Below are 24,302 nucleotides of genomic sequence, written 5' to 3' on the forward strand. Positions count from 1 at the left end.
CGCGCAGCGCCCCGCCCCCCGCTGATCTGGGGTCAGTTTGGCGCGCTTCGCCTGGAATGAGAGTGAAGCGGAGACACTGATCTGGGATCAGCCTGATCTTCAAACGGCTTTATTTGCTCTTCCAAGCGCTGCATAGCGGATCTCTTACTGTAAAACAACGACATGCCGTACAAAGTTACCCAAAACTACTCTTAACACACACACACTCTCAACTCATTAAAAGTACTTTGGCGGTACCATGGTAATACTACAGTACTTTTCTGTTAATGACATCATATACAAATAACACATATTATTAATACATAGCTGATGTTCCTCATACACATTCAGAGCTTCAGAACATCTGTGCATCCCTGAGAATCACATCTGGATCTTATTCAATCTTATTATCTTACATGATTTAACAAACAAACTTGGGGGGTTTCAATCTTTCAGGTGTCCGATTTATAAAAATACATTTATATTGCGAAAAACTATTATAGAAAATGCTTACTTGAGTAAAAAAAATATTTATTTTATTATTAACTTTTGAATTTCAAGTGATTTCTTTTAAACAAATTGATTTCAGTCCTTTTTTTATTTTACACAAATTTTACGATTTTTACAATTATTTTTAATAATACATTATTCTTTGTTCACTGGAATACTGCACCATTAGATTTATTTAAATCACATTTTTAAATTCAGTTTATTTTAATCAGCTTTTTATTTCATTTAAATGATTAATTTTTAATCCAATTTAAAAATGTCATTTAAACCTATTTTAATTAACTTTTTTATTTCAATTTTCAATTCAAATTAATTATTTTAAAATCAATTTATTGTAATACATTTTTTATTTTACCCAGATTATTTATTTTTAAACCAATTTATTGTAATCAAGGTTTAATTTTATTCAAATTATTTATTTTTTAAATCCATTTATTTTTAATCAGTCATCAATTTTGTCAATTATCTATCAATTTTAAATCAATTTATTTTAATAACATTTTTGTTTTATACAAATTATTTTTAAACACATTATACTTTAATCAAACTGTTGTTCTAAACTAATTATTTATTTTAATTGTTTTGTTTCAATCAAATTTTTTAATTCATTCAGATTATTTATATTTATTTAATTTACCCTGATTTTTTCATATTTCATGTATTTTCACAGTTTTTCTCTAAACGTTTCCACTGACCCGGTTTACATAACAGTGCATGATAAATAACCTGCAATTACACAGAATCTCAAATATTCCGATCATCATAGATGTAAACAACTAACCAGTCACACTGTTTCTAGATCCAGGTCGTACATGTAACACCTCTACATGTAAACAGATGAGATTAAAACACAAATGCAAGAGAGAGAATGAACGCTTGACACAGCAGCGGATCAGAAACACATTAAAAGACATCATTAATATTCACAAAAAAAGAGAAGTGAAAGGCAGCGTGTGTGAAACGACGAGGGTAAAAGCGAGTGTCTCGGGTGCTGGAGTGAGTTTCTTGCATCTTGAAGCGTGAGAAAGAAGCGTCTTGTGTTCGTGGTTCTGCGCAGACGTTTGCGCAGATCTTCCTGATGCGCAGCTACGCCGCATTGATCTTCTGCAGCTCCTCCAGCAGAGCTGTGGTGGAAACACAAGAATCAGAGCAGAAACACATGACTGTATTTCTGTGAAGAAGAGCGGAGGAACCCGACTGACCGCTGATGATCTCGTCCTTCACCTTCTGCAGCTCCTTGCGCATCTCCTCCAGGATGTCCTGCGGTCAGACAGAGGTGTTTTCAGTGTTGGGGAAAGTGCAGGAGTGTGTGTGTGTGTGTGTGTGTGTGTGAGATGGTGTTGCTGACCTGTTTGAGTTTCTCCATGTCTGCAGCATCTCCTGTGTTGCTGCCGGGTCTCGTCCTGTGAGAAGAAGCCAAACACATGGATCTTCAGCTCAATCTTCAGACGCTCAACAGCAGAACTCAGTGAAGCGAAGCGAGACGTACCTGCTCAACGGAGCCGCAGTCGCAGGAGACACCGGGCTCTTGTCCTGACTCTTAGACGCTGAATTCACCCTGTAACCAAAACTAGAACTATTAAACTATAGAAATTATTAACCAGAACCATTATAAACATGTTTGTAAACTGCTAAAATATTAGAATAAAATACAAGCTACTAACAAAAATAGTAAAATATTGAAAACTAACTGAAATAAGTTTAAGTACTAAAATTTAAATAAAATTAAATAAAACTAAAATTGAAATGCAAATAAAATTAACTAAAAGCTAATAAGCTTAGATTACAAAAAATAAACAAAAATATATATATTTTTAAATGTTGCCTCGGAAACTAACTTAAATAAATTTAAATACTAAAAATCACTAAATGAAATAAAATTAACATGTAAACTGCAATAAAAATAAAAAATGGAAAAAAAAAAACATTTTAAACAAGTTAGAAAATATTTTTTAAAAAACATACAATTTTCTTTAAACAAGTGTGGTTATTGTTAACTAAAACTATTAAAAACATTTTTGTTAACTGAAATAAAGCTGAAATTAAATAGAGCAAATACTAAAAATAAAACAAAAAAAAATACAATTTTAAAATATTGCCTTGGCAACTAACTGAAATAAGTTTAAGTATTAAAATTACTAAATTGTATAAAACTAAAATTAAAACTGAAACCAGTCTTGTTAACTATTAAAAACATTGTTAAATGAAAGAAAGCTGAAATAAAACAAATATAAGATAAAAATTAACTAAAAAGTACTACAACTGATGGCTGAAATTAAACTAAAACTGAAATAAAAAATAAAGTAAACCTATTGAGTAATTTAAAAAAATAATACAAATGACAAAAGCACATAACCAAGTAACTAAAATGAAAATGAAAACTGAAAATATAAAGGTAACAGTCAAACACCCCATCTGAATCACACCGCAGGTCTATTGAGGCGTCAGAGATCCTGTTTTTACCGTGACACAGACGACGGTTTCTCCCAGGGCTTCTTCACCCCATCTGGTTTGTCTGAATGAGAAACATGAAGACATTTGAGGTCACGATGTTCACCGTAAACAGGAAGTGCAGTGAGATGATGAAGTGATTTGACTCTCACCTGCAGCTCTTGAGTCACTGTTCACAGAATCAGCCTGAGAACAGAGAGAAAGCAGAGATCAGATGAACCGACACACACATTATCAATAACACACTCACATACACACACACACGACTCACGCTGCCTGTTTCTTCCTTCTTGACCACTGGAATGTCAGAAACTTTTCTCCTGTAACACACACAGGTAAAGATGAAGAGCTGCTGTATTCACACACACACACACACTCACTGAAGCAATATATAGTGTTGCTGCTGCAGCATCAGTTTCAGCTTGACTCTAAATGGCACATGAGCAACTGGAGGAGACTTTTAGATGGCCACTTCCTGTCTAAGCGAATGGTTTCAGACTAAATTTATTTATATGTGTATATAAATGTATGTATGTATATTTCTAGTGCAGAGCAAACATCGTATGATTGTGGTGGTGTTAAACTGACCGTCGAGCGAGAATTGCACTCATTTCTCCCATCAGTCCTCCTCCACCACCGCCACCGCCTCCTCCTCCTCCTCCTCCTCCTCCTGTGCTGGCGCTCACTGCAGGAGCCGGTCCTCCGCTATCGTCCTGCACGCACGCACACGCACACGCACACACAGTCATGAAAATTCATACAAATTCATTGGTTAGCATAAATATTAGACACCATATATTACATAAAATATTTTACTAAAATACTAATATATATATATATATATATATATATACAGTGGGACAAAAAAAGTATTTAGTCAGCCACCAATTGTGCAAGTTCTCCCACTTAAAAAGATGAGAGAGGCCTGTAATTTTCATCATAGGTATACCTCAACTATGAGAGACAAAATTAGAAAAAAAAAATACAGAAAATCACATTGTAGGATTTTTAAAGAATTTATTTGCAAATTATGGTGGAAAATAAGTATTTGGTCAGTAACAAAATTTCATCTCAATACTTTGTTATATACCCTTTGTTGGCAATGACAGAGGTCAAACGTTTTCTGTAAGTCTTCACAAGGTTTTCACACACTGTTGCTGGTATTTTGGCCCATTCCTCCATGCAGATCTCCTCTAGAGCAGTAATGTTTTGGGGCTGTCGCTGGGCAACACGGACTCCAAAGATTTCCGATGGGGTTGAGATCTGGAGACTGGCTAGGTCACTCCAGGACCTTGAAATGCTTCTTCTGAAGCCACTCCTTCGTTGCCAGGCGGTGTGTTTGGGATCATTGTCATGCTGAAAGACCCAGCCACGTTTCATCTTCAATGCCCTTGCTGATGGAAGGAGGTTTTCACTCAAAATCTCACGATACATGGCCCCATTCATTCTTTCATTTACACGGATCAGTCGTCCTGGTCCCTTTGCAGAAAAACAGCCCCAAAGCATGATGTTTGCACCCCCATGCTTCACAGTAGGTATGGTGTTCTTTGGATGCAACTCAGCATTCTTTTTACCAAAAAGTTCTATTTTGGTTTCATCTGACCATATGACATTCTCCCAATCCTCTTCTGGATCATCCAAATGCTCTCTAGCAAACTTCAGACGGGCCGGACATGTACTGGCTTAAGCAGGGGGACACGTCTGGCACTGCAGGATTTGAGGCCTTTGTTACTTTGGTCCCAGCTCTCTGCAGGTCATTCACTAGGTCCCCCGTGTGGTTCTGGGATTTTTGCTCACAGTTCTTGTGATCATTTTGACCCCACGGGGTGAGATCTTGCGTGGAGCCCCAGATCGAGGGAGATTATCAGTGGTCTTGTATGTCTTCCATTTTCTAATAATTGCTCCCACAGTTGATTTCTTCACACCAAGCTGCTTACCTACTGCAGATTCAGTCTTCCCAGCCTGGTGCAGGTCTACAATTTTGTTTCTGGTGTCCTTTGACAGCTCTTTGGTCTTGGCCATGGTGGAGTTTGGAGTTGGACTGTTTGAGGCTGTGATAACGAGTTCAAACAGATGCCATTAATACAGGTAACGAGTGGAGGACAGAGGAGCCTCTTAAAGAAGAAGTTACAGGTCTGTGAGAGCCAGAAATCTTGCTTGTTTGTAGGTGACCAAATACTTATTTTACAGAGGAATTTACCAATTAATTCTTTAAAAGTCCTACAATGTGATTTTCTGGATTTTTTCTCATTTTGTCTCTCATAGTTGAGGTATACCTATGATGACAATTACAGGCCTCTCTCATCTTTTTAAGTGGGAGAACTTGCACAATTGGTGGCTGACTAAATACTTTTTGCCCACTGTATATATATATATATATATATATACACCGGTATATTATATATATATATATATATATATATATATATATATATATATATACACCGGTATATATATATATATATATATATATTAGAGATGCACCGTTACTAAATTGCTCTGCCTATTATCCAGAATGATATCTACCAATACAGACAGCTGAATATTCAGAATGATATCTGCTTATATAGCTACTGATAGTCGATTACCCAGAATGATATCTGCCGATTATTTAGAATGATATCTAATTATACCGTTACCAATAGTCGATTATCCAGAATGATATCTACCAATACAGACAGCTGAATATACAGAATGATATCTGCTTATATAGCTACTGATAGCCGATTATTCAGAATGATATCTGCTTATATTGTTACCGATAGTCAATAATTCAGAATGATATCTGCCGATACTGACAGGCCGATTATTCGAATGATATCTGCCGATACCGTTACCAATAGCCGATTATCTAGTTTTAGATTAATTAGTTTTAATTGTTTTTTTGTTTTTTTTTATTTACAGTTTTACTTAAATTTTCTCATTTATTGATTTTAGTACTTAAACTTATTTCATTTTTAGGCAAGGCAAGGCAAGTTTATTTATATAGCACATTTCATACACAGTGGTAACTCAAAGTGCTTTACATAAAAGGAAGTGAAAAAGTCATTTAAAAAAAAAAAATCATAACAATAAAAACAAGGAATTAAAAAATAATAATAATAAAACAAGATATAAAAATTTATTTTAGAAGAATTTAAAACAGTTAAGAATAGAAAATGATCATACATAATGCAATCAGTTTAGTTTAGTTTTATATTTTCAGTTTTAGTTTATTTATATATTTTATCTAATATTTGTTTTATTTTATTTCTATATTTGTGACCCTGGAGCACAAAAGCAGTCATAAGCAGCACAGGTATATCTGTAACAATAGCCAACAATACAATGTATGGCTCAAAATGATCCATTTTTCTTTTATGTCAAAAATCATTAGGATATTAAGTAAAGATCATGTTCCATGAAGATATTTTGTACATTTCCTACCATAAATATATTAAAACTTAATTTTTTATTAGCAATATGCATTGCAAAGAACTTCATTTGGAAAACTTTAAGGCCGATTTTCTCAGTATTTAGATTTTTTTGCACCCTCAGATTCCAGATTTTCAAATAGTTATATCTCAGCCAAATATTGTTCTATCCTAACAAACCATACATCAATGGAAAGCTTATTTACTCAGCTTTCAGATTATGTATAATCGACCTTTATGACTGTTTTTTTTTAACCTGGGTCACATATATCCATGTTTTCCAAGACCATATGAATCCAGGTTCTTCAAAGACAAAAACTGATGTTTAGCTGTTGAACTAAAGTAAGAAACATCTTGATTTTGAGTGGTTTTAGCTTATTTTAATGCTTGTTTTGCCTCATTTCAATTTATCCTGAGGCCCCGGGTTGAACAGCTGGTCACGTGATCAGATCTGTAGCTGTGACACATCATGGACAACAGTGAAGGACCGCCTACTCACCTGACAATCAAGCACTACAACACAGGAAAGCTAAAACATACATGCATCTCATTAATCATCAGATGATCATGTGACTGACCTTGGCCACTTTGCGTAGTTTAGTTCCAGCGAGTGCTGCGGCCAGACCTCCATCACCACCTCCTCCTCCTCCTCCTCCTCCTCCTCCTCCTCCTCCTCCTGAGGGCGGGGGCGGGGGGGCCGGCGGGCCTCCTCCTGAAGGAGGTGGAGGTGGTGGTGGGGGAGGTGGTGGTCCTGGAGCGGGTGGAGGTCCAGGGGGAGGAGGAGGTGCAGAGTTGGGGCCAGGAGCGGGAGGAGGGCCAGGAGGCAGGGCTGGAGCGGCAGACGCCTGTCTCTCTCTCTCCTGTCGCTCTCTCTCCTGCTGCTCCTGCCTGAGACACACAGTTTCACAGCTCTAATGTGACACATTTCACAGCAAAACAGGATGTTTCATGAGAAATATATGTGACCCTGGACCACAAAACCAGTCTTAAGTCGGTGGGGTATATTTGTAGCAATAGCCAACAATACATTGTATGGGTCAAAATTATAGATTTTTCTTTTATGCCAAAAATCCTTAGTATATTAAGTAAAGATCATGTTCCATGAAGATATTTTGTAAATTTCTTACCGTAAATGTATCAAAACTTAATTTTTGATTAGTAATATGCATCGCTAAGATTTTCTCAATATTTGGATTTTTTTGCACCCTCAGATTCCAGATTTTCAAATAATTGTATCTCAGCCAAATATTGTCCGATCCTAACAAACCATACATCAATGGAAAGCTTATTTATTCAGCTGATGTATAAATCTCAATTTTGAAAAATTGACACTTAAGACTGGTTTTGTCGTCCAGGGTCACATATGTGGGCGGGACTTGATTTTATTCATCCACTGATTGGATGGTGAATAAAGAGGGACTGACGACATCAGCTGAAGGTTTAGAATAATTGAAGAGTTCATTTGCAAAAACAGATAACTCAGTTTTTAACCATTTTCAAAAATCATGTTTTTTCATTGTGTATTCCAATTAATCTCAATCAAACTGCAGTTGGGTTATTTTTTACATGGTAAAAAACATGATTTTTGAGTTATCTGTGTTTGCAAATAAACTCTTCAATTACGAGAAGTCTCTTCTGTTTACCAAGTCTGCATTTATTTGATCAAAAACACAGTAAAAACACTGAAATATTTTTTATGATATAAACAGCTGTTTTCTAAGTGAATATGTGTTCAAATGTATTTTATTTCTGTGATCAAAGCTGAATTTTCAGCATCATTACTCCAGTGTCACATGATCCTTATCTAATATGAGGGAAAATTATTCTAATATGCTGATTTGCTGCTCAAGAAACATTTCTGATTATTAGCAATGATGTTGAAAACAGTTGCCCAATATTTTTGTGGAAACTGTGATACATTTTATTTTTTAGGACTGTCAGATGAACAGAATGTTCGAATGAAAGCAAACTCTGATTTGTGCAGAAGAAATGAAGTAAATCAGGGCTGATTTTCATGTCATGATGAAGATGATGATGATGGTTATACCTCCTCTTCTGCTCTATCTCCTCAGCGCTCGGGCCGTTCAGAGGCGGTCGAGGAGGAGGAGGACACGCACCTGTGAACACAAACCAAAAACTCTAAACATACAGGTGTTTTTACATGTTTCATGGCGAGACACTACAGACAAACCAGCATGTTTTCATGCACTGGTCACTTTTTAGTATATTTTGCTTCCATATCATGTCTCTTCTTTCAGACTAGAGGAAAGAATATATCCTAAATACATATTTAAGATTTTATTTTATTGCACTGTATCTGTTTGCATCTGTAGATTTCAATTCCAATCCATATCTTTAAAGATTTTTTCTCTTACACACACAAGCTTTCATAGTTTTATTCCTCTTCTGAAGGTTTGAAGGTATTCTGAAGGTTTGTTGATATGTCACACACTGTGTTATAGCACATTTTACTCCTAAAAACATGTTTATTTCCCTAAAGAGCTCTCACCGGTGTCTCCGCTGAGCATGTCGAGCGCATGCGTCATGCCGCTGGCGAACTGAGCCGCCTCTTCTTTGCTGCCAAAGTTCAGACCCCAGACCTGCCGTGCATCACGCCACTGGTGGAACGTAGGAGTGGCCTGGTTATATTTGATCCCCCGGACCAGAGGACAGTTAATGACCACCTGAAGAGACACATGGATGACGGACGGGAATCAGATCTTCATCAAACAGACACACACACACACAACACTCATGGGAACCAGCGGCTCTGGCCATAAAACTAGCAGTGTGCGATCTCAAAGGCCTGGATGAATCGATGGATAAAAACATTATATTAAATATTCTCAGAGGGGGAAATGAATGAATGGATAAACAAATAAAATTACATAATCTCTGAGAAACAAACAAAGAAATATTGGATATTACCAGATGGACATATTATATATATATATATATATATATATATATATATATATATAAAATGAAATAACAGTATTTAGAGGGACAAATGAATGAATGAATAAGTAAGTCAGAGGGACAAACAAACAAACAAATAAATATTATATATTTTCAGAAGAACAGAAATGAATGAATCAACAAACAAATAAATAAATACATACATAAATAAAATAAAATTACATAAACTCTGAGGAACAAACCAATAAGAGCAAACAAATAAATATTGGATATGCCCAGATGGACAATCAATCAATCAATAAATCAAACAATCAAATTAATTAATTAATTAATTAATTAATTGAAATAAAATATTCAATAATTAGAGGGACAAATGAATGAATGAATACAGTAAGTAAATAATAATAAATAAATAATATCTAAGAAACAAACAAATAAATCAATCAATCAATATTGGATATTCTCAGAAAGACAAATAAAGAAAATTAATAAATACATATATTATGTATTAATACCAAACCAGAGGATGCTGCTACTCCTGCAGCACTCTCCAATAATTTCTCATTTTCCCACACTCCCCGTCTGACTGGAAGAGGTGGAGGTACTGGTCTGCTTATCTCTAATGATTGGAAATTAATTTCTTTACCTTCTCTGGGTATTAATAGCTCCTTTGAATCACATTCAGTCACTATTATCCACCCTTTTAAAATATATTTTGTAGTTGTTTATTGACCCCCCGGGACCACAAGGTAACTTCTTGGATGAATTAGTTGTGCTGCTCTCAACCTTCCTGAGGACGGTACTCCCCTAGTTATGCTTGGAGACTTTTCGACGTAACTTGCGCTCACTCTCACCCTCCCGGCTATCTGCTATGGTTTCATCTTCGCTTCCTTCCCTTAAACAGTTAGTATCTCTTGATGCTAACAGTGCTACTGATACTTTCTGCTCCACTCTTACATCTTGTTTAGATACTTTCTGCCCCTTATCTTCCAGGCCAGCCCGTACCATCCCTTCTGCCCCTTGGCTATCTGACATTCTCCGCGAACATCGTTCTAAGCTCAGGGCTGCTGAAAGGGTAAATCAAAAAATCCTACTGACCTTAATGTGTATCAGTCTCTCCTCTCTGCTAATGTCTTCACTGCTAAAAGGACATACTATCATAACAAAATTAACAATTTGTCTAACTCTCGCATGCTCTTTAAAACATTTTCCTTGCTCCTTTGTCCTCCTCCTCCTCCTTCATCAACTCTAACAGCTGACGACTTTGCCACGTTCTTCATTAATAAAATTAAAACCATCAGTGCACAATTTTCCACACTACAATCTGTCAAGCACATCTTACCAGCAAACAACCTCCTCGACAGCAACCAGTCTGGTTTCAGACGTGGACATTCAACCGAAACTGCCTTGCTCTCAGTTGTTGAAGCCCTAAGACTGGCAAGAGCGGATTCCAAATCTTCAATCCTTATCTTGCTGGATCTGTCCGCTGCTTTTGACACGGTTAACCACCAGATCCTCTTGTCAACCCTATTGAGAAAGGGCATCCCTGGAACCGTACTCCAGTAGTTTGAGTCTTACCTCTCAGATTGGTCCTTCAAGGTAACTTGGAGAGGTGAGGTGTCCAAGTCGCAACATCTAACTACTGGGGTGCCTCAGGGCTCAGTTCTTGGACCACTTCTCTTCTCTGTCTATATGGCATCACTAGGTTCTGTCATTCAGAAACATGGCTTTTCATATCACTGCTATGCTGATGACACTCAACTCTACCTCTCATTCCATCCTGATGATCTGATGATAGCTGCTCGCATCTCAGCTTGTCTAACAGACATTTCTTGCTGGATGAAGGACCATCACCTTCAACTCAACCTTGCCAAGACAGAACTGCTTGTGGTTCCATCAGACCCATCGTTTCATCACAATTTCACCATCCAGTTAGGCACATCAACCATAACTCCTTCAAAAACAGCCAAAAACCTTGGAGTTATGATTGACGATCAGCTGACTTTCTCAGACCACATTGCTAAAACTGCCCGGTTCTGCAGATTTGCTTTATTCAACATCAAGAAGATCAGGCCCTTTCTTTCAGAACATGCTTCACAACTCCTTGTTCAAGCTCTTGTTCTGTCCAGACTGGACTATTGCAATGCTCTCTTGGCAGGTCTTCCAGCCAGTTCTATCAAACCTTTACAATTAATCCAGAACACGGCAGCAAGATTCATTTTTAAGGAACCGAAAAGAATGCACGTCACACCTCTGTTTATCAATGGCTACCAATAGCTGCTCACATAAAATTCAAGGCATTAATGTTTGCTACAAAACCACCACTGGCTCTGCACCCCTTTACCTAAATTCATTACTTCAGACTTATGTTCCCTCTAGAAGCTCACGTTCTGCAAGTGAACGTTGTTTTATTGTTCATCTCAAAGAGGCACAAAATCACTTTCACAAACTTTTAAATTAAATATGTTCCCTCCTGGTGGAATGACCTGCCCAACTCAGTAGCACTCTCTATTCTAATTCTATTCCTAAAAGAAATACTAAGGGTGAATCCCATTTCTCTGTCTTACCCCTTCCCCTTACCCCTTCCCCTTAGTTTTGCGCGTTCACGTGAGAGTAAGGGCTATCCCAATTCTCGTTTTGATCGAGGGGTAGGGCTAAGGGGAAGGGGTAGATACCCCTTAAAACCAAGCATTTTCGCGAGCTTACTTGAAACCGAGGGGTACCCAGAACACACTGCGCAACCGGCAACAATCAAGTATTTTCGGCTTAAATAATTTATTTAAAAATTACGACAGTCTTGTTTTGTGCTCTAGACAGTCCTGTACATATATATTTGCAACCATGTTCTTAATTGAAACGTTTTAAAAAAATCGCTAGTTTGCGACGCTAACGTTACATTGCTGATTTGCACAACAGTCCCGCAGACTAGCCTTGAATGGACTCCATGCATGTCTGCAGTTTTAACAAGTTTGTAAAACGATCCAAAGTTTGTGATCAACACTTGTCGGCTCTGGTGACGTAGCAGCCAGCTAGCGACGGTGTATGATGACGTAATCCTAACCAAGTGGTGTCTCATTTCATAGGGGTATGTTTTCACCCCTAGCGCTTACCACTCGGTTTCGAGGGTCTTTTTGTATTCTATCTATTTGTTTTCTTTTTATTTATTATACAATTAACAAAAGCAAAAGGACTCTAACACTAGCTTGCTGTATTTGTTTTCTTTTCTACCTGTTTTCTTTTTATTTATTATATAATTTAAAAAAAAAACTTGTTACGTGCACTGCGTTAAGCTAACTGAGACTTGTTATAGCACTTGCATATCATTGCTCTTTTGTTGATTTTGATTGCTTCCATTGTCCTCATTTGTAAGTCGCTTTGGATAAAAGCATCTGCTAAATGACTTAAATGTAAATGTATATTATGTTTCTTAGAGAGACAAATAACTAAATAAGTAAATTTTCTTAGAGGAATAAAGAAAACAAATAAATACTGTATATTCGCAGAGGGACAGAAATGAATGAATGAACGAACAAACAAACAAATAATTACAACTAACTAAATAAATAATATTAGGACATGTAAATAAAAAATACATATCGTTTTATGAAATTAATTTTTTTTACATTTAAAACATTTTTAAGTTTAATTTTTTTTCCACAATTTTCCCACCATTAGCAGGGATGTAGACTCCACTCCTTTCCTTTCTGACATTGATGTCTAAATCTGTTGAATGCAGTGGAATGATTGGCTGATGAATTGTCCAGTGTTTCTGGTGTTGTGCAGGAGACAACCACACTGACATGATTTACAGGAAACGAAAGACAATTCTAAAGCTGTGAGACTGAAACCACTGAGATCTGTGGCTGCTGGGACGGCACATAACACGCCACTTTCCCATGATGCCCAGTGCGCACATTCAAAGCAATGACAACATCCTTCACACACACACACACTTCCTCCTCATGCTGTGGCTTCACACACACACACACACACACACACACACACACTAAACGTCTTGTCTAATCTCGTCTCACACATTAAATACAGTTTTTAATGGAATAAGTCAGATTTACCTGCTGATCGGCCTGTTGTTTGCGTCCCACCACCCTGAAGCTGTTGTTACTGGGGTTCTGGAAGATGTGAACCCTGCTGATGGCCTGAGCGCCAGAACCGGCCGGTAACCAGCGCTTACTGCCATCATCGTACATCATGACGGTGGCCCGCGCCTGACAGATGCTTTGTTCACTGCAAAACATGAAAATCACACACCGTACAGAGACTTCAGTTAGCAAACCTGCAGCTGTGCTTCACTTCATACAGTAAAACATGACAGACAGAATCAACCTGACGACATTAGTTACACACGGCAACCAGTGATGCTCTTCCTCAGTATTTATGAATATTTAAGATTTCATAAATTAAGATACATTTACTGGAGATACACAATGGCTTAAAATACGAAGTCTAGTTTTCTGAGAAACTGATCAAAATTAAACATTTGTCAATGGGAACTCAAAACAAAACAAGACAACACTTAAAAACACTAAACTTTTAAGAACTGTCAGATAACTCTTAAAACTGTCTGATAACACTTAAAAACACTTAAAACTGTCTGATAACATTTAAAACACTTAAAAAATGTCTGATAATGCTTAAAAACTCCTAAAAACACTTAAAACTGTCTGATAACACTTAAAAACACTTAAAAACGGTCTGATAACACTTAAAAACACTTAAAACGGTCTGATAACATTTAAAACACTTAAAAAATGTCTGATAATGCTTAAAAACTCCTAAAAACACTTAAAACTGTCTGATAACACTTATAACACTTAAAAACGGTCTGATAACACTTAAAAACACTTAAAACGGTCTGATAACATTTAAAACACTTAAAAAATGTCTGATAATGCTTAAAAACACTTAAAACACCTAAAACTGTCTGATAACACTTGAAAACACATAAAAACATTTAAAAGCTGTCTGATAACACCTAAAAAAACATTTAAAAACCACTTAAAATAACACTTAAAAATGTCTGATAACGCTTAAAAACACTTAAAACTGTCTGATAACACTTAAAACATTTAACAACTGTCTGATAACACTTAAAAACATTTAAAAACTATCTGATAACACTTAATAAAACACTTACAACCTGTCTGATATTTAAAACACTTAAAATGGTCTTATAACACTTAAAATTGTCCGATAACACTTAAAAACCACCAGATAATGCTTAAAACGGTATGGTAGCACTTAAAAAGCACTTAAAGTAACACTTAAAATTGTCTATTAACACTTAAAAATGCGTAAAACTGTCTGATAATTTAAAAAAAACACTTAATATGTATCACCGTATGATAACACTTAAAACATTTAAAAACTATCTGATAACACTAAAAAATACTTCAAGCTGCCTGATAACATTTAAAACCCTTAAAATGGTCTGATAACACACACAAAAAAAAAAAAACATTTTTAAAAAGTCTGAGAACACAAAAAAAAGGCCTAATATTACCTAATTTGATGATGCTGAGTTCGGAAATAGCAAGAAAAACTTCACATACAGTTTTTTCATCAAATAAGAATGACGATTTTTCAAATCATATACATGTATCAGCTTTAATGCACTTATCAAAATAACAAAAGGAGTTAAATGCCAAAAGTTTTTCAAAATGATGAAAAGAAGTATTCAGAATATATCATTTGACTTCAAATTTGCAAACGAGTATAAAAACATATTCAAATGATCCACTTAATATCAAAGTACTTTATAAAATATGCTTTTTCACAAAAACACCCACAGATGCAGCAGAAATCACCAGGTTCATATTTTGCTGTAATTCTGACAATGAAATCAGGATCAGGCATCAAATACATGTGAAAATATGAGCAAATAGTTGCAATCTGGCTCAGATTCAGACAGCAATCGTGTGTTTGTGGTGTTTTTCTGCTGAGTAAGGGGGCTTCTTCACCACACAAAAAAAATGTGTCATATTTTGTAAAAAAAAAAATAAAAACAAAGTGTGACGTAAAAGTGCAAAACAGCTGCTATTTTTGGAATTAGAAACTGCACATTTGCTGCAGGGCCGTGACAGTGTTCTCATTTTAAGTGTAAATTTTGATCTATTTTTTTCTGCCTTTTTGCATCTCCAGTAAATGTTGATTTAATATATGTCATTAGAGACAGCTAAGATGTATATGCATTCTATGTTTTTTTCTCACCTGGTCTCAGGCTAGTTTGGTGACTCTAAAACCATTAACAACTATATAAGAGATCTAGATACATATTAATTATTTAGGGTTCAATTGAAGAAATGGTTAATTAGTACTCCGCTTTGTCAACATTAGAAATCTATATCTGCTGGCTGTCCTACTATTGTTTGTATTTGTTTATATTGTTTCTGATTGATTGACTTTTTTATTTTTGTGTGTGTGTGTTTTATTTGTCCTATTCTATTGATTGTTTTCATTAATAGACTGTTTTATGGATTGTGTTATGTAATTGTTATTTTTTTAGCATGCATTCTAATCATATCTTTTTTTAGGGTGACTTGTAACATTCTGTCCAGGGACTACAGATGAAAAATAGCCTTTGGCTAATTCTGGTACATTTATAGAAATGTTTTATTAATGTACAATTTCCTGTTATCTAAACAAATAAAATGCATAAAATAAAAATAATGAATGAATGAATGAATGAGGCATTTAAGAATGCTTAAATATACTGGAAAATGACAAAAGTACTGATGAAAGGCATTTAAAAAGTCATTTTACAAGTCAAAGAGATTTAAAAAACAAACAAAAACCCATCAGCTTAAGAGAACAACTGTACAGTTTTATCTTTCAGCATCTGAGCTGTTGATGAAGCGTGAAGCTGATTGTCAAAAGACAAGACATGAAATTGCAACATGTTCACACATATAGAAAATGATCACACGCTTTGAGCACACGCATGCGCTGCGACACTCTGATATCGTGCAGCAGTGTGTGTGTGTGTGTGTGTGTGTGTGTGTGTGTGCGCGAGAGGATGTGGAAACATTGTCTGTCCTCCTGTGCAACACTCTCAGTTAAACAACGTGACACAATGCTTGACTTCCGCTCAAATACAACAGCTTCACCTCCGATCAGTTACAAATCAAACACCACAATCACATCTGCATCTGACTGAGAGTCGTTCCAATTACAGTAAAGATGTAAAGTAAAACTTCATACATCCACTGAAAACCAGCTGATTCAAACACACTGAGACTCAAGCGGGACGTTTGTGAAGAGAAAAGGTCTTTGATGTTTTGTTTTGGGGTCACTGTACGTTATTAAGGTCTGTCAGCTGAACACGGGCTTTAAATGTGTTGAGAAGTGGAAGTGAGAGCAATAAGAGATGGCAAGAGGACGTAAAAGTGCAAAACAGCTGCTATTTTTGGAATTAGAAACTGCACATTTGCTGCAGGGCCGTGACAGTGTTCTCATTTTAAGTGTAAATTTTGATCTATTTTTTCTGCCTTTTTGCATCTCCAGTAAATGTTGATTTAATATATGTCATTAGAGACAGCTAAGATGTATATGCATTCTATGTTTTTTTCTCACCTGGTCTCAGGCTAGTTTGGTGACTCTAAAACCATTAACAACTATATAAGAGATCTAGATACATATTAATTATTTAGGGTTCAATTGAAGAAATGGTTAATTAGTACTCGCTTTGTCAACATTAGAAATCTATATCTGCTGGCTGTCCTACTATTGTTTGTATTTGTTTATATTGTTTCTGATTGATTGACTTTTTTATTTTTGTGTGTGTGTGTTTTATTTGTCCTATTCTATTGATTGTTTTCATTAATAGACTGTTTTATGGATTGTGTTATGTAATTGTTAATTTTTTTTAGCATGCATTCTAATCATATCTTTTTTTAGGGTGACTTGTAACATTCTGTCCAGGGACTACAGATGAAAAATAGCCTTTGGCTAATTCTGGTACATTTATAGAAATGTTTTATTAATGTACAATTTCCCTGTTATCTAAACAAATAAAATGCATAAAATAAAAAATAATGAATGAATGAATGAATGAGGCATTTAAGAATGCTTAAATATACTGGAAAATGACAAAAAGTACTGATGAAAGGCATTTAAAAAAAGTCATTTTACAAGTCAAAAGAGATTTAAAAAAAACAAACAAAAAACCCATCAGCTTAAGAGAACAACTGTACAGTTTTATCTTTCAGCATCTGAGCTGTTGATGAAGCGTGAAGCTGATTGTCAAAAGACAAGACATGAAATTGCAACATGTTCACACATATAGAAAATGATCACACGCGCTTTGAGCACACGCATGCGCTGCGACACTCTGATATCGTGCAGCAGTGTGTGTGTGTGTGTGTGTGTGTGTGTGTGTGTGTGCGCGAGAGGATGTGGGAAACATTGTCTGTCCTCCTGTGCAACACTCTCAGTTAAACAACGTGACACAATGCTTGACTTCCGCTCAAATACAACAGCTTCACCTCCGATCAGTTACAAATCAAACACCACAATCACATCTGCATCTGACTGAGAGTCGTTCCAATTACAGTAAAGATGTAAAGTAAAACTTCATACATCCACTGAAAACCAGCTGATTCAAACACACTGAGACTCAAGCGGGACGTTTGTGAAGAGAAAAGGTCTTTGATGTTTTGTTTTTGGGGTCACTGTACGTTATTAAGGTCTGTCAGCTGAACACGGGCTTTAAATGTGTTGAGAAGTGGAAGTGAGAGCAATAAGAGATGGCAAGAGGAAGCAGAAGTGCAGCTGAATGGAGGACTGAGTCATGTCATTGACCTTGCGCTCTGATAAGAGATGAGAAGACAGAAAGACAATCATTCACACTGAACCAGGAGCACGCCATCGCACATCACAAACCAGATCATAACCAGATAACAGGAAACGCTCTCACACGGTTCTCTCAAAGTGATGAACAAACAATCTTCCAGTTACATTCGTTATCAAAGTTATCCGTTCTTTAATAATGTTCTCAAAACATTTGCACAAAAACGTATATAAAACTTTATATATAAAGACATACAGCATATGTTTTGAACATATATCCATGTATTTACATGTATATATTTATATTCATATAATTTATATTACATATAAATATATTTAATATACAAACATAACATATTTTTCTTAAATTATGCATGCATGTGTGCATTTATATATACATACATATATATATATTAGTGCTGTCAAATGATTAATCGCGATTAATCGTATACAAAATAAATGTTTTTGTTTGCATAATATATCTGTGTGTTCTGTGTATATTTATTATGTATACATAAATACACACACATACAGTATATATTTTGAAAATATTTACATGTCTATATTTATATTCATATAATTTATATTAGAAATAAATATTTAATACATAAACATAACCTATTTTTCTGAAATATATACATGCATGTGTGTGTATTTATATACATAATAAATGTACACCGCACAAATACATATATTATGTAAACAGAAACTTTTATTTTGGATGCGATTAATCGTTTGACAGCACTAATATATATATATATATATATATATATATATATATATATATATATATAAACACACACACACACACACACACACATACATATACTATGCAAAGAAAAACTTTTATTTTGGATGCGATTAATCGCGATTAATCGTTTGACAGCACTATCTCTCTCTCTCTCTCTCTCTATATATATATATATATACAGTGGTGTGAAAAAGTGTTGGCCCCTTCCTGATTTTAATTTTTTTTGCATATTTGTCACACTTAAAAGATTCAGATCATCAAACAAATTTTAATATTACACAAAGATAATGCAAGTAAATACAAAATGCAGTTTTTAAATGATGATTTCATTTATTAAGGGAAAAAATTACGTGAAAAATTAATCGCCCCCTCCTATTAAATCATGAAGGAACTGTGATTAATACCACATTATTTTAGAAAGCGGAGTTAAATTTCACTAGCCAAACCCAGGCCTGATTACTGCCAGACCTGTTGAATCAAGAAATCACTTAAATAGAACCTGTCTGACAAAGTGAAGCATGTTTAAAGAGCAACACATCATTCTGCGATCTTAAGAAATTCATAAACAGATGAGAAACAAAATAGTTTACATGCATCAGTCTGGAAAGGGTTATAAAGCCATTTCTAAGGCTTTGGGACTCCAGCGAACCACGGTCAGAGCCATTATCCACAAATAGAGAAAACTTGGAACAGTGGTGAACCTTCCCATGAGTGGCTTGCCTACAAAAATTACTCCAAGAGCACAAAGACGACTCATCCAGGAGGTCATAAAAGAACCCAGAACAACATCTAAAGAACTGCAGGCCTCACTCGCCTCAATTAAGGTCAGTGTTCATGATTCAACAATAAGAAAGAGACTGGGCAAAAACAGCATCCATGGGAGAGTTCCAAGGCAAAAGCCATTGCTGACCAAAAAGAACACAAAGGCTCGTCTCACATCTGCCAAAAAATATCTTGATTACCCCCAAGACTTTTGGGCAAATATTCTGTGGACTGATGAGGCAAAAGTTGAACTTTTTGGAAGGTGTGTGTCCCGTTACATCTGGCGCAAAACCAACACAGCATTTCATAAAAAGAACATCATACCAACAGTCAAACATGGTGGTGGTAGTGTGATGGTCTGAGGCTGCTTTGCAGCTTCAGAAGCTGGATGACTTGCCATAATTGATGGAACCATGAATTCTGCTCTCTATCAGAAAATCCTGAAGGAGAATGTCCAGCCATCAGTTTGTGACCTCAAGCTCAAGCGCACTTGGGTTCTGCAGCAGGACAATGATTCCAAACACAGCAGCAAGTCCACCTCTGAATGTCTCAAGAAAAACAAAATTAAGGTTTTGGAGTGGCCAAGTCAAAGTCCTGACCTGAATCCGATTGAGATGCTGTGGCATGACCTTAAATCCTCCAATGTGGCTGAATTAAAACAATTCTGGCCAAAGAGTGGGCCAAAATTCCTCCACAGCGATGTGAAAGACTCATTGCCAGTCATCACAAACGCTTGATTGCAGTTGTTGCTGCAAAGGGTGGCACAACCAGTTATTAGGTTTCAGGGGGCAAGCACTTTTTCACACAGGGTCATGTGGGTTTGGATTTTGTTTTCCCTTCATAATAAAAAACTTCATTTAAAAACTGCATGTTGTGTTTACTTGTGTTATCTTTGATTAATATTTAAATTAGTTTGATGATCTGAAACATTAAAGTGTGACAAACATGCAAAACACTTTTTCACACCACTGTGTGGGTGTATATATATATATAGATATAGATAGATACTGTAGATAGATGGATAGATATACGTAGATAAGTTTTTGTGCAAATGTTTTGAGAACATTATTAAAGAATGGATAACTTTAATAACGAATGTAACTGGAAGAACGTTTGTTCATCACTTTATGTTATAGTTGACTGTTCATCTGCTGTTTTTTAAATGTTATTGTTTCAGAACATTCAAAAGTAACGTTCCCACAATGTTTGCAAAATGATAAAATGCAATGTTTCCTTAACATTCACATTAACCAAGAAAAAAAGTTTTAAAAACGTCCAGTTTTTTTTTTTTTTGTCACGAAGTGTTAAAAGCTTACAAAAAACATTTCTTAAAACGTTCATCAAGTGCAAATGACATCGAAAGGACATTCTGAGAATGCTGACCGCAGGATGTTTTCTCTCAACATTATGAGAACTTTTAAAAATCGTTAGAGAAAGTTGTGAGAAGGTTCTCTGTTAGTTGGGTAAATACTCTTCCTGATTACACATTCCTTCACTGGGTTTCTCTTGGATTCATGAATCCTAAACTCTGCCTGGGATTATTTATTAAAGTTTGTGCAAATGACAAAATGAATGGTCAGACGATGCTGCTTTCACGAGATCAGAGATCAGCAGTGTATTTCTGTCTGAGACAGTGAAAAGGTAAAGAGGAAGCATCTGATGACTGACTGTAAACCACGCACTCATCTACAGACAGATTCACCTCAAACTACTCACTGATGAACATCTCAGGAAACAAACACTGACTGAACACACTTCAAATGATCAATACAGTCAAACACAAATGAGGACATGGACTTCGATTAGTTTTTTTATACAGCTAGTTATTAATACTAGAATCAACCTCTAACCCTAACGGAAAACTTCCTGCATTTTTACAACTAAAAAAAGTCACAAATGAGGACGTCAGGTTTAACTCACCTCAAAATATGGCGCAGTATTTGGTACAAATGTACTGTGATCACATCAGATCAGATGGTTTTATCAAGGCACTTTGACATATATCATGTTACTGAGGGATTACCATATTCATATACATTTGCAAAGTAATACTTCCTTCCTTTGATATTACCATGGTACAATGCCCAAAAAGACATGCTAGAAACGTCTTGCCACTGTTGCCTTTGGCTTGCTTAGTTGGGTTTAAAAGACTTTTTATATTAATATTCAGTATTATTATTTATTTGACGGCTCTGATACTATCAGAAGAGAATAAAACTTGAAATGAATTGATTTGAATAATGACAGTAAAATTTAGGTTATAAAAATGTTGCTTTGAAATGTTTCTAAAATGTTATAATGTTTTCTTGTACTGATCAGACATTCTTTACAACATTCTACTAGCATTATTTTCACCCAAAATTAGTGCTGTCAAATTATTAATCATGATTAATCGCATTGTTCATATGCGTGTACTGTTTATATTTTTATGCATATATAAATACACACATACAGTATATATTTCAGAAAAATATGTTGTTTATATACTAAATATATGTATATATAATATATATTTTATGAATATAAATATACACATGTAAATATTTTCAAAATATATACTGTATGTGCATGTGTATTTATATATACATAATAAATATACACAGTACACACACATATATTATGTAAACTAAAACTTTCATTTTGCATGTGATTAATCGCGATTAATCGTTTGACAGCACCTCCCAAAATATAACATTATTTGAATGTTTATTTTTAATATTCTAAGAACATTAAAATAGGTATTTCTTAGAATTCTCATCAAGCACAAATATCATAAGAGCATTTCAAGAACGATGATCTCAGAACGTGTTTCCTCAACATTGACACCCTGATAACACACGTACATCTCTGAGACGTCTATTTGACGTCTGCATTTACATCTGCAAGACGTATTTTTTAGGGTGTTTGCTCATCTGCAATACGTCTATAGGACGTCTCCTTTTAGATGTCAAATAGACGTCTATTAGATGTCTTTAAGATGTTTATGATTTAGAATGTATGTAAAACTGACATCTTACAGACGTCTGTCAGACGTTTATAGACAGCAGATGCTTTCCAGATCAAGAGATCTTTAACAGACATCTTGCAGACGTACGTGTGCTATCTGGGCAATGTATATTGAATATTAATAAGGTAAGACCGTTCCATAAACATTTTGTACTAACATATAATGTTTAAAAGCGTTAGTGAAAATTGTAAGAATGTTTCATAACTGATGGATTTTGCAACACTAACACTGTTGTTTTCCTGTTCATCACCGTGAAACTGCTATGACACAAACTGTATTATATAAAGCACTATAGAAATAAATGTGACTTATGTTAGAGATTATTATATTTGTTTGTGTGTTTGTGTGTTTGTGTGTGTGTGTGTGTGTGTGTGTGTGTGTTCAGAGTCATATTTCACACAATCAGAGGGTAAACTAGCAGGAAGAGCAGAGTTAACTAGTTCACTCCAGTGTGAGTTTGCTGCTTCACTTCCTCAATGATGAAGAATGATGCAGGAAACAAATGAAAGTCAAACTGAGTCAGAAATTAAATGAATCATGATCCTTCAGATGAGCTCACTTGCAGTCACAGATTGGTGAATTAGACAGTGAATCCGCATGAGATCACTAAAATACCCAGGCTAATTATATTTCTTAAGTTTTAAGAGTCACATTTTCGTTAGTGATGGACCTGAACAAACTCCTCAAGATTATAATGATGATGCACTGAACGAACTTCTGACCTGAGCTGAACGATGCTTATCTGAACAGATCATCAGTCTCTTGAGTTACAGTGAAAAACACTAAACATCTGCGCTGAGATTTTGAGTTAGAAACATCTCAAATAAACACCTGAAGTTTCTTCTGTAGTTCATAAATACAGTTCAGATGCTGAACCGACTCAATAACAGCTCATATTTACACGGTCACCAGGTGTATTACAGTCTGTAGGTTTAATAAAACTCACACGGAGTTTACGAGACAGAATTTGAGCGAAATATGCCGTAGTTTTCACTCACCCCATTATGATGGAGCTCGATCTCACCCGCGCTGCTGATGAAGATAGAGAGCGAGAAGCTGAACATCCGCTCAACTTAAAACATTTCCTGGTTTTACAGGGAAACACAATCAAACACTAGGCTACATGAACAGCTGAACGATAACGCATCATCTGAGAGGAGAACACACGAATGAATGGCGGAATAACTGAGGACTGAACTGACTGACAAGAGTGAGATCTCCAGAAGTTCAATCCTGCTGCTCAACTTCTGCACGTTTTGGATGTTGAACACACACACACACACACACACACACGTCTGGTTTGCTATCCTTATGGTGACTCTCCATAGGCGTAATGGTTTTTCTAATGTACAGACGTATATTCTATCACCCTACACCTAACCCTCCCCCTTACAGGAAACTTTCTGCATTTTTAGATTTTCAAAAAACTTAATTCTGTGTGATTTATTAGCTTGTTAACCCGTGGGGACCTCAATTTATCCCCAATTTGTCCCCACCGTGACACGAGTCCCCATGAGTCTGTGTGTATTCAGGTTTAAGTCCCCACCTGAATAGAAAGCAGGTACACACGCACACACACACACACACACGTCTGGTTTGCTATCCTTGTGGGGACTCTCCATAGGCGTAATGGTTTTTCTACTGTACAGACGTATATTCTATCACCCTACACCTAAACCTACCCCTTACAGTAAACTTTCTGCAT

General features: G+C 35.7%; 1 protein-coding gene across 1 annotated transcript; it reads right to left on the reverse strand.

Annotated features, from left to right (window-relative positions):
• Positions 1-80: 80 nt before the first annotated feature.
• Positions 81-23,750, reverse strand: vaspa (vasodilator stimulated phosphoprotein a). The gene is made up of 13 exons (XM_058789331.1): positions 23,596-23,750; positions 13,346-13,517; positions 8,863-9,037; positions 8,401-8,470; positions 6,932-7,241; positions 3,529-3,653; positions 3,212-3,260; positions 3,093-3,126; positions 2,953-3,004; positions 1,979-2,047; positions 1,838-1,892; positions 1,692-1,749; positions 81-1,613 (listed from the first exon to the last, which is right to left on the reverse strand). The coding sequence occupies exons 1-13, from the start codon at positions 23,598-23,600 to the stop codon at positions 1,576-1,578; spliced, it is 1,212 nt and encodes a 403-aa protein (XP_058645314.1). The 5' UTR covers positions 23,601-23,750; the 3' UTR covers positions 81-1,575.
• Between the last annotated feature and the right edge of the window lie 552 nt (positions 23,751-24,302).

The sequence above is a fragment of the Onychostoma macrolepis genome, chromosome 10, assembly GCF_012432095.1.
Source record: "Onychostoma macrolepis isolate SWU-2019 chromosome 10, ASM1243209v1, whole genome shotgun sequence".
In the NCBI taxonomy this organism is placed as follows: Eukaryota; Metazoa; Chordata; class Actinopteri; order Cypriniformes; family Cyprinidae; genus Onychostoma; species Onychostoma macrolepis.